This window comes from Symphalangus syndactylus, chromosome 1, assembly GCF_028878055.3.
Source record: "Symphalangus syndactylus isolate Jambi chromosome 1, NHGRI_mSymSyn1-v2.1_pri, whole genome shotgun sequence".
NCBI lineage: Eukaryota > Metazoa > Chordata > Mammalia > Primates > Hylobatidae > Symphalangus > Symphalangus syndactylus.
The window spans coordinates 55,009,303-55,021,495 of NC_072423.2; the positions used below are offsets into that span (position 1 = coordinate 55,009,303).

General features: G+C 38.7%; 1 protein-coding gene across 5 annotated transcripts in view; it reads left to right on the forward strand.

Moving 5' to 3' along the window:
• Positions 1-12,193, forward strand: part of B4GALT6 (beta-1,4-galactosyltransferase 6) — a 63,652-nt gene that overhangs the window by 18,396 nt on the left and 33,063 nt on the right. For 2 of the 5 annotated variants that reach the window (XM_055235308.2, XM_063611033.1), the window contains exons 2-3: positions 150-266; positions 8,982-9,095. In XM_055235308.2, the coding sequence (XP_055091283.1) occupies positions 150-266; positions 8,982-9,095 (231 nt within the window). Of the gene's footprint in view, positions 1-149; positions 267-745; positions 8,519-8,981; positions 9,096-12,193 lie in introns of those variants that run through there. The other 3 variants (XM_063611038.1, XM_055235315.2, XM_063611065.1) reach the window with 3 other exon arrangements.

The window sequence follows — 12,193 nt, forward strand, 5'->3', positions numbered from 1 at the left end:
TAGGCAATATTTTATATTTCTATTTTCCGTTTGGACGTGCTGATTGAGTCAGTTTATGTTTATTGGGCACTTCACCAATTCTGAATATTATTTTATTAAATAAAAAGCTTACTGAATTATGACATTCTTTCTCTATTTTTCTTTTATAGCGAACACATATCTCTTTATGGTACAAGCTCGAGGTATAATGTTGAGAGAAAATGTGAAAACAATAGGTCATATGATCAGGCTGTACACAAATAAAAACAGTACGCTCAACGGTACAGGTAAGACTACTTCCTGCTTAACCCCTTGTAGTTACAAAGCAGTAAACCAAATCTTTTACAGTCTGTTTTGCCTTCAGGTAACTTCCTGTTAAAGATGAAGGTATCTTCCCCTAAGCGTCTTGATAGATTATTTTACTGTGCAAATCGAGACTGTTACCTATTTTAGGATGTATGAACGTGTGGTCACAAAAGTGATGAGGTTTTGTACAGACACTTAAGTTAATTCTTGCAAACAAAATATAGAAAGCAGCTTCTACTTTTTCTTTTTTTTTTTGAGTCGAAGTCTCGCTCTGTCTCCCAGGCTGGAGTTCAGTGGCGCGATCTTGGCTCACTGCAAGCTCCACCTCCCGGGTTCACGCTATTCTCCTGCCTCAGCCTCCAGAGTAGCTGGGACTACAGGCGCCCGCCACCACGCCTGGCTAATTTTTTTGTATTTTTAGTAGAGACGGGGTTTCACTGTGTTAGCCAGGATGGTATCGATCTCCTGACCTCGTGATCCGCCTGTCTCGGCCACCCAAAGTGCTGGGATTACAGGCGTGAGCCATCGCACCCGGCCAGCAGCTTCTACTTTTTCAATTCATATATTGTATTTAAGAGAAATTAACCAGAGAATAATTTATTCATCTTAGTAAGCCATACTACCATCTCTCTTTATGTTCATTCTAGTTCCTAAGTTGTTCTTCCAACTAGGTCTAGAAAATAGTTGTTTTTAATTATAGAAGATTGTTAATAGTGTTATGGCCTTTTTAAGGAGCTAAAGAAGAAATTTTATAAAATTGGAAATTGGTAGCTACTCCTGTCTTTTTATTTTATTTATTTATTTTTTTGAGACAGTCTCGCTCTGTTGCCCAGGCTGGAGTGCAGTGGTGCGATCTTTGCTCACTGCAAGCTCCACCTCCCAGGTTCACGCCATTCTCACGCCGCAGCCTCCCAAGTAGCTGGGATTACAGGCGCCCACCACCACGCCTGGCTAATTTTTTTTTATTTTTGGTAGAGATGGGGTTTCACCACGTTAGCCAAGATGGTCTCAATCTCCTGACCTCGTGATACGCCCGCCTCAGCCTCCCAGAGTGCTGGGATTACAGGCATGAGCCACTGCGCCCGGCCTACTCTTGTCTTTTTAAAATGTTACCTGGAAGTAGAAGCTCCATTAGAATCCCAGGAGGTTAAAATCTAATAGGCTGAACCAATAATTTAATGATGGTAGAATTGATGTAAATAGATTTCACTGTTGTGGAAGAATGTTAATGCTCTTTTATGGCAGGGTTGCCACAGTGTCTGCCAAGGTATTATTAGGTGTTACTTTAAAGGATTCAGTGGGGTTGTCGGTTGTTGTACCCTTTATGGTCTCATTTTGAACAGTTAAAAATAAAGATTTAATTTGTGTTAGTAGTTCTTCCTTGTGTCACTGTAAACCTACACATTCTACTAAGAGAAAGTCTGTCTTTCAGCTATAGATGTTCTTTCTTAAATATATGTCAAGGTGGGTGATAGTTTTAGACCCTTCTAAAAATTCAAGACTGTGACATATTGATCTCAATTTAATATCACATGTGCTTCTATAAAATCCATTCTAGTCATTTGCCTAATATGTTTATGATGCCACAAATCAAAACACTCTTGTTTTATTTTAATTTTTTAACCTTGAAGGAATTTTTTTAGAAGGACTGTCTCAACATAGTTGATGTTTTAATTCTACAGTAAAAGTCTCATTAACTGTTTCTTAGCATGAATGAGTCTTCTGAATATTAGGTCAATTTTAGAAGTTTAAACATTTTAAAAGCTTCTGTAGGATTTGTGCTGGTTGAGTAAGTTGATTGTAAAAATGTTCACTGAAAGTTTGTTCAACTGAAAGGAAATAGACATCTTTAAGTTGGTATATTTGTGTGAGTGCTAAAAATTTGTGCATATCAGGTTGTTTTCCCTGGGGTATGAATAAGGTATATGTGTGGATGTTGAGCTTGATTAGGAGGAATGATTACATGGGCAAGACAATCTTTCCCTGTAGTACCCTGCAACTAAAAAAAAAGAAAAAAAAGGAAAATCCTTTCCTTCTCTCAACAAGTCATAGTTTCAATAAAGACCAAAGAACCAATGCATACTTTGATTAGAGTTTGCTTACTTTTATGAACCTTTGAAAACTTTTCATAGGGTTCCTTTACTGATGGTAAAACTGTTCTCAGGAAACAGTCATTGTATACATTAGGGATTAGGTTTGGATGTAACAGAGACCTGTCTGTGGTGGTTTAAACACATGAGGCTTTCTGTTCTCGTGTGAAAGAACTGTGCAAGTTGAATATCTGTGGCTGTTGTGGAGGCTCCTTAAAGTAAGTTATCACACTTTTCATTTTCTGCCATCTGTCATGTAGCTCCATGGTTAACTCATAGTCTAAGTTGGCTGCTTGGGTGCCATCTTGGTGTTTGAACTTGGGTCAGTAGGAAGGAGGAAAGGGAGAACAAAGAAGAACAAATAAGGTACCCCTTTTCTGGAGCCTTCCCAGGGGTCCCACATAGTATTTCTTCATACATTTAATTGGCTAGAACTTAATTGCATGGCCACATGCAATAACACTGGGAAATATAGTCTTTGACCAGAGTCTGCTGGAACTCTAGTGACACTGGCATTCTGTTACCTATGGGGAAAGGGAAAAATGGAGTTTGAGTCAGCAATGAGGCTCCGCCGTGTTCATTTAGCCAACATTTATGAATAATTATTATAGTTAGTATATTTAACCAGATATTGGAGACACAATATTAAGGAAAACAGTCTCCTTTAATATGAGGATCTCTAGGCCTGTGGGAGAGATGGAAACATAAATAGTTATTTATAATGCAATTGGTTATTTCTATATAGACTTCTATAGATATAAAATCCGAAAAAGAAGATAATGGCCTATAAGGTGTACAAAAAGCTAACTGAGCTCTAGAGGAGAATTGATTAATATGCAGTGGCTCATTTACAATTTAACACTAAATGCTAAATAGATTGTGATAGTTATAAGCACATTTGATTTCCAAAAGGGGTTTTTAATCCTGTACCTGACTTTCTGTGGCATCAAATATAAATAGATGTATACTATTTTTGTAAAGAAATTATATACTCTTATAATCAGATGGTGCCATGTAGCCCACAGAGCCAGTCAAATTATGAAAACAAGATGTATTCAGTGAATTCATCTAATTACTGAAGCAGATAAGGGCCATGCAATGTTAGAGTGGATAGGTTTGTTGGAAATAACCTAGCATGCCTCCTCATTTGATGGATACATGAATTGAGGCCCCCAGACACTGCCAGACTGACAAGAGAAGTTAGTGGGAAACAGACTAGGACTCTCATCGGTTTCTAACACCTGTTTTAAGCTGCCGTTTTGCAGGAAAATAAAGCCGTTAAAAGGTGTTCTTTGGTCCTGTTCTCCTTTTCCTTTAAGTGATAAGGTCCAGTGAGAATTAGTAGGGGATCCATCTGGCAGTTTTCATTCTTTGTTTCCCTTTTCTTTGGTTGTGTTTCCGGAAGGGAGGAAGAAAGCAGGGGGCCCAGAGCTCATTTTATTTTTATCCATTCATTAGATGAAATAATGTCTACCTTTTATAGCAGTTGTGGTGGATCCCAAATGCATCTGTCATGCATAACCTTTTAAAATGCTTCCTGACTTTGAAAGCAGTGGTTATACATGACGGACATTGCTCACCTAACAACTTTTGTAGGAATAATGATTTTGTGGGTTTTTTTGTTGTTGCTTTTTTTTTTTTTTTTTTTGAGACAGAGTCTCGCTCTGTCGCCCAGGCTGGAGTGCAGTGGCATGATCTCGGCTCACTGCAAGCTCCGCCTCCTGGGTTCAGACCATTCTCCTGCCTCCGCCTCCCAAGTAGCTGGGACTACAGGCACCCGCCACCATGCCTGGCTAATTTTTTTTTTTTTTTTTTTTTTTTTTTTGAGACAGAGTCTCGCTCTTTCACCCAGGCCAGACTGCAGTGGCACGATCTTGGCTCACTGCTACCTCCGTCTCCCGGGTTCACACCATTCTCCTGCCTCAGCCTCCCGAGTAGCTGGGACTACAGGCGCCCCGCCACCGTGCCTGGCTAATTTTTTGTATTTTTAGTAGAGATGAGGTTTCATGGTGTTAGCCGGGATGGTCTTGATCTCCTGACCTTGTGATCCACCCTTTTGGCCTCCCAAAGTGCTTGGATTACAGGCGTGAGCCACTACGCCCAGCCAATTTTGTGGGTTTATTACAGTAAAATCTCCAAAAGTTTAAATCATTATTGGCTGTATTATCATTTGTGAGGTGTTTGTTTATAGTATGTTCCTACTATGTTGTAGATACTTTTATTAGGTACTAGAAATCAAAGATAATTTGATTTCAATTAAAAGAGATATTCAGAATAATGGCCGGGGTGGTGGATAGACTATATACACGTAATACATTGGGAAGACACAAATACCACTGGACAGAGTACTGAAGGAGTGTGGAGGTGTTTCTCTAAGTCTGGCAGTGAGTTGAGCTCCTTACGAGGTGGCCAAGAATAGCACGTTTAGCTCTAAAACTTTGTATTCAATGAAGTGAATAGAATGATATTGCTTAACTTGAAGTCACTTAAATGTGGTTCTTTAAAAACTGATAAAAGTGATGGAATGTTTACTTTTGTGATTCAGTCATTCTAGCACTAAAATAAAAAGTAGAACAGTTCTCTCTGGCCCTCCTGTTGCCATCTGACTCCGCAGAAGGAGTTAACAGTTTGTTTTGCAGAAATGTCTAGAGAGCCAAGCACTTCTGTGAGTTGGATGTGGGTTTAGAGAATCATAGCATGTGGCTAAGAGAAGGAGCCCAAGCATTAATGATAAAATTAATAAATTATGCAGAGTAAAGAAATACTCTTATTTAAAGTTAATGCATGACATTAACAAAAGGATTGAATGAAAATGTAGATATTTTTCTGCCTCAGGATTATAAGAAAATGAGCCTTGTAACATCTCAAGGCAGATGACCCCCAGGAACAAACTTACTTTTTTTTTTTTGTATTTTAAAATATTGTTATATCATAGTTGTACATCCAAGGACAACCTTATTTATTGTCTCATTCCTGTGAACGTGTAGTGTATAGTATGTCCTTAATAAAAATTGAAGAGATTCAGAAAAATTCTCATCTCTATATAGCTAGCCCATCTTTTTTCTGGTGGTATGTGCAACAAAAGCCATAATATGAACTCTCTGTGTGTGTATGTGTATGTGAGAGAGAGCGAGAGCACACACTAGCTAATTAGTGAAGAACTTGCCATTCAATGTTTATTGTTTTAAATGCTCATTTATTCGTATTCTTGCATTTTTATTTTAAGTAGAACTTTTTATATTTTAAAAGTAGAAAAGAGTATAATGTAATAACAACAGTCTCCTAGCTCACTCCTCCCTGAGTCCCAATCCTCAGAGAACTAACAATTTATTCTGTATTTATGTTTATGTTTCTATCCTGCTGTCTCTTGATTTATCAATTTAAACTACTCCTGTTATGGAAGAAAGACATTTAGTATTATAGTCTCACCCCAATTTTACCTATCCTTATCCCCAATATGTCACAATTTAAATTCAAATCGATATTGTTGATGTTGTTAAGAGAATGTAGATAATGGTTTGTTTTCCTGAGTCTAGTTGTAATTATGTTTGTTTTGTAGATCTGTTTATTTTTGTTGATGTTACTTGTTAACTCTTTTTCCCCCCCAATTTGCAGAGCCTTCTTAATCTATCACTGATTTTCCCTTAGGCACATGAGTTGACCACGCTAAGGGGGGGTTTCCAAAATTCCCATGCCATTGTCTTCTCTCTTCCAGTGCAGCTTTTGAGAAGTCTGTTGACCATCCTGATTGCAGTTACTGTTCATGGACCAGTTTTTTCTTTCTGGAGGCTTTTGGGATCTTTTGGTATTTTTAAATTTTACAAAGAGCATCTTGGAGCTTTGTTTTTCTTCTCTTGCTGGGAGCAGTCCTATCAATATGGAATATCTTACCCTTCAATTCTCCAAAATATTTTTATATTATTTCTTTGATAATTTGTCTTCCTGTTATTTTCCTTTCTTTTTGGAACTCCTATTATGTATTATTTCTCTCTTGTTTTTAAATTCTTTTTCTTTCCTTTCTATCTTTCTGGGAGATTGCTCTGACTTTACTACAATGCTTTGATTTGATTTTTTAAATTTTGGCAAACTTATTTTTAAGAATTCTTTTTCTTTTCTTACTGTCTCCCTCAAATAAGAATGGCTTATCTTCCTTTCCAGGAATATTGAAGATAAATAAGTAACTCTAAGGTATAAATCAATGAACTTGACTAGACACTGTCACAAAACTCATAACAATAGTAATCTTAAGCAGTTTTGATGGGAGTGACAGAAACCCAATTCATGCTTATTGCACTTGCTGTTACCACTAGCAAGGTAGGAGTCCCCATAGAAAGAGAAGCCCTTTAAAAACAAAACAAAACAAAAAAACAAGAATTTTGGTATGTATGTAGATATATATATTTAAAGCATCTTAAGAATCAGGCCAGGCATGGTGGCTCACACCTGTAATTCCAACACTTTGGGAGGTTGAGGTGGGAGGATTGCTTGAGCCGAGGAGTTGGAGACCAGCCTGGGCAACATGGCAAGACCCTGTCTCTACAAAAAATACAAAATTAGCTGGGTGTGGTGGTGCGTGATTGTAGTTCCAGCTGTTAATAGTTGGGAGGCTGAGCTAGGAGGATTACTTGAGCCCAGGAAGTCAATGCTGCAGTGAGCTATTATGCCACTGCACTCCAGACTATGTGACACAGCAAGATCCTGTCTCAAAAAAAAAAAAAAAGGAAAAGAATCAGAACTTTATTGGACTTCCTTACACTTGCTTTTGCTTGGTATCTTTAAATCTTTCAGACACATGGGGAATACATTGAGCATGGGCTACCAGTATAGTGTCTGTGGTCTTGGGGTGTCACTGGGCATACAAAACAATTAATGTTCACTGAATTTCTTCTCCCCTTGTTATTTGGAAGATTTTCCTTGTCAGATGCTTTCTAGCACTCCCCCAGGGAGAGAGAGAGGGGAGGATTGTCTCATTGGGGCTTTCCCACTTCCTGGTAGGATAGGCCTTAGCAGTCGTACCATCATTGATCTCTCCCCAACATAGGTTGGGGTTTTCTGGGAATGCATTTACCTTAACACCTTACTGACACCCTGTGATATTTGTAACTGGGGTTTCCATGCACTTCTTTGGAATTGGACCTTCTCTTGTGGCTTCTGTTTCCTCCTTGGTACCCAACCTGGAACCTTTGCCCATCCCAACACCCTCTGCTTAGCAGCCGTGGCAGGGCATTTTTCATTCAGCAGCCTTGCAGGTGGTGTGAGTCTCTGCCCTGAAGTACTGTCCTGACTCCCATGCAGCATCCCCACCAACTCCATTGTGACAATGACTGAATATTGATGTTAGGTAAAGGTACGCAAGGGAGGTGCTTAGTTTTCTTTGGCTCCTCTCACATACTTCCTATCTAATTTGCACAATTCTGTCATTTCCCTGTGGTCAGAGGGTTTAGCTTCTACATTGTCTCTCATTGGAGCAGATTACTCAAGATTCAAAGAATATCTTCACATTTTCCTAAAGTGTCTGCTAGAGTTTCACTTTCTGTGGTACATCGTTTGTGATCCAGGAGACAGACAGTAGTTTAATGAGCTGTTTCCATCTCTCATTTCACTCACTGCATGTTGATGTCATTCTCTTAGGCCAGCTTCCCTACATAGCAGGAAACCTGCGTGTCATGGTTTCTAGATTTGCGTCTCAGAACTTTGCTCCAGAAAGGGACTGAAATGTGATCTCTCTGGTTCTACATTCAGAAATCCTGAGCCTGTGACTGTCTCATGGGTCAGGTGCTCATCTCTAATCACTCATAGCTACAGTTATTAACTGTTTCTATGGGCCAGGGATTGTTTTCAGCACCTTACACATTTTGTCTTATTGAAGTTTAAAAATGACAGTATGAAGTAGGCATAGGTGGCAAACTACATCGTGTCCTGCCCTGTATCACACAGCTACAGTGTGTTGGAACAAGGATTTGAACTCAGGCATTTGACTTTGGTGCCCTGTATGCAGTTTAACTTGCTGACTCTAAAGATAATGGACCTAATGTAATAATAGCTCCAGGGCTCCCCTGGGGCTGTAGCCCATAGGCTGGGAATGAAGCCCACAGGCTGGGAATGACTAACCTAAAGGTTTAGAATGAGCTGTATTACAAAAAGTAAGTTGAGTGGGTAAATCTCAGTTTCTACAGTGTGAGGTGGTAAGAAAACATTACTCCCACCCCTCTGCTCTGTGGATGCTAGTAGCAGCACGCGGTGGTTTGGAACACCCGTGGCTGTGCCATAGTGGAGAGGATTCCCTGGTATACTTTCACACTCCCTTTAGATCGGGCTCAGCCAGGGGAGGGATGGGAGCAGGTGTTCTCACATGGTTGCAAATGGGACTGCTATGTCTGTGTGCAAGGATAAGGGTGTGCTGCTCTCTAGATGTCTCTTGGGAAATCATGCTGAGAGGTCTGTTCCCCACAGCAGTTTGCTATTCTCTAGTTCTTTAAAGATAATTGATTTTAAGTACTTCTGTAGATTGTATATTGTAGTTTTCTCACAGTGATAGTGATGTATTTCATTCCGGGGACAAAGCAAAAGGCCTTTTTTTTTGTAACTCTTTTCTCTCTTTCCAAGATTATCCCGAAGGCAATAATTCAAGTGATTATCTTGTTCAAACAACAACATATCTCCCGGAAAACTTCACATACTCACCATACCTCCCCTGTCCAGAAAAGCTGCCTTATATGCGTAAGTCGTCATCTAATTTTGACTTAACTGTTTACTTGTGTTACAATACAGTCATAAAAACCACATGATTTGAGTGCAGCAGGAGCAGGTCATGTGCACCTGGGTGCAAATGTTTATATTATGCAGCGTGTTATTTGAACTTTTATTTATTTATTTATTTTTTGGCAAAGCGCTTTTTGAAGGGGGATGATTGAAAAGCTAAAGAAAAATACAAAGGGGGAAAATGACAAATACCCATATTGTTCCCACCCAGTTTTAAAAACTAATACTTTGGCTTACCTGTGTCCAAGTTCTTTTAGAACAGTGCTTAAGACAGTAATTAATGTGTAGTCTCCTTTTGAATGTGTTAAAATGTTCCGGATTAAACCAGTCCTTTTTGACCACCATCCCCAGTGCTGGCTCCCCATTCCTTCCTCAGAAGTAACCTCACCTCTACTGAGAGTTTGCTGAGTATTCTTACCGGTTATGAAAATTGTTTTTTACATAGATAGATGTCTATATAGAAAATAAATATTGTTTCAAAGGAGAATTTATGTAAATTGGTCTATAAAGTACATTTCATTCTTGTAACTTGCTTTTTTACATACTTTTTTGAGAACTACCCATGTTGTTACATATAGATCTAATTTTTTTCCCTTAACTATTACTGTGTGGTACATCTTTGTATAAATGTATCACATCTCATTTACCTGTTTCCCCACTGATGAACATTTAGGTTGTTTCAACATTTTTGCTATCACAAAATAGCAAAATATTTATGTATATTTTGGTATAAAGAACAACAGAGTGTGAGTTTTCCCGTGCATATATGCATGTGTACTGGAGGGTTGATGGCTAGTGGTGGAATTGCTGGGTAGGTTGGCTCAGGTTTTCCAGATTTTGTCAGTTGCTCCCAAAAGCAGCTATACCAATTTATATCCCTAACAGCAAAGCATGAATGTACCACTTTGAAATTGATGGACTTTTAAATTCTTGCTAATCTGAAAGATTAACAAATGGTTTCTCGTTTCAATTTTCACTTCCCTCATTCCTGGTGGGTTTGAGTAAGTTTCCCCATGTTTGTGTTTTTAAATTTTCTCTCCTGTGACTTGCTGCATCATGGGCTTTATCAGTTCCTCGTTAGTTATTGTGTGTTGGTATTGATCTGTAGAAATTCTTTATATTCTGGCAGTGGCCTATTGTCTGCTATGTGTTTCGTAAGTATCTTTTCACATTCTGGGGCTTCTCGTTTTATTTTGCCTTTTATTTTATGGAAGTTTAAAATTATGACCTTTTCAAATTTTTTAATCACTTTACTTAGGGGTTTTGCTTTTTTTTGGTCTTAAAGCTTTTCTTACCCAGAGGCCATATAGATAAATAACTTTATTTCCTTCTAATGATTTTACTATTTTGTTTTTAACCTTTGTGTGTAATATGTGGTAGTGATAAAGCTACTGTACTTTATATATTTTTTAAATTATGAAGATAATACATTATCATTATTTTAAAAGAACACTATACTGTACTCTCAACACTCAGAAGCCACACGGCTATTATTTTGGCTTTTTTTTTTTTTTGTATGTCTTCTACCCCTCCCCATGGTTTTTAAGCATACTTTGTACATATAGGTTTGTATCTTGGATTTGATATAAAGACTTAAATAAACATCTTTTTGAATTGCTTATTTATTCATATTCTGATGTATTTTGTGTCTGTGTTTTTTATTCTTTACATGAGCTTTTTTAATTGAGGAAATTAGCCTTTGCCTATCATATTTGTAGGATTTGTTTTAGTTTATTGTTGATATATCGATAATAAAAAGAAAGATTGACCTTCTAATATCATCTAAGGCCATGGCTTTCAGTCTTGAGGGTACATCAGAATCGCCCGGATCATCTTGTCAAGCCCCATTGCTGGTCCAGCTCTCAAGAGTTTCAGACTCAGCAGGTCTGGAGCGGGCCTGAGAATCTGCATTTCTAACAAGTCCCACAAGGTGATGCTGTTGCCGCTGAGCCTTGGGCCACGTATTGAGACCCACTGATCTAGAGTAGTGGGCCTGGTCCCTGGTATTTAAGAAAAAAAAATTCTCAGGTGATTCTAATCTTGCTGTCTCTTTGCTGTACCATAATAAAGAATGGAACTCAGTGATTTTTGTGGTTGTTATTACTTTGTTATTGCAGCCTTGTTTTCCTAAAAATGAATACTTTTGTCTGTGTAATACTGAAACCACTGGGTAATGTTCTGTTGAAATATTGATTACAATAATTTCATCTTCATAATTTTCATATTCAAGGTTTATAGTTTCAGGAAATCTTTCTCTTCTTGGTTTAGTTGCCATTTTCTTTAATTAGTGCTTTATGAGTACTAATTAAACTCTGTTTCAAAGCATCTGTCTGCCACTTCCTCATTCTGGTACTCCTCTCCTCCCGCCTCACAGCCCATTGTACCGTCTCTGTCGTGATGCCTGAGAGATTGCGTCGTGCGTGTCTGCTGTGCACTGCCTTTTCACCGGGGGTGGGGAAGGATCTCAGCACTACTGCCCCTTCTCTCTGCTTCCCTGGGATCCTTGCATTCTTTTATAAGAGAGGATCACACTGGTGTGGCCAGCCATCTTTTCACAGCAGTCCCTCTCATGGGCTGCCAACTTTGGGTCCTGTCCCAATTTTGTGCCCAATTAGTGGTGGCCATGGTGGCAAGGTGATTTGGTAGAAAATACAGCCACATACAGATAAGGCTTTAGAAAGGAGCCATGGGTACAGCCAACATAACGAGGCTTCTGCCAAGAGAGCCTCGCACAAGCTGCCCAACAGAGCGCTTCACTAGTCCTGTGACCTCCGCAAAGTGGAGGCTTAGTTTACCTACCTGTAAAACCTGGGATTCTAATACTACCTGCAGAGTGTGGTAAGGATAGAATGAAGCACAGTGCTTGAAGTTTGATAGGCATTAATTTGATTCTCCCTTTCCTTCTCCCTCCTTCTTTGAATAATAGAGCCAGACTTTACAATGGTCAAGGGAATGAGACACCTAGGAGAAATGTGTGGAGTTTAGAAGTTTTATTATTAGCTATGTGTCCTTACATTTTTTTACTTAAAAAGATAGTTTTCATTGATAATAGAGAA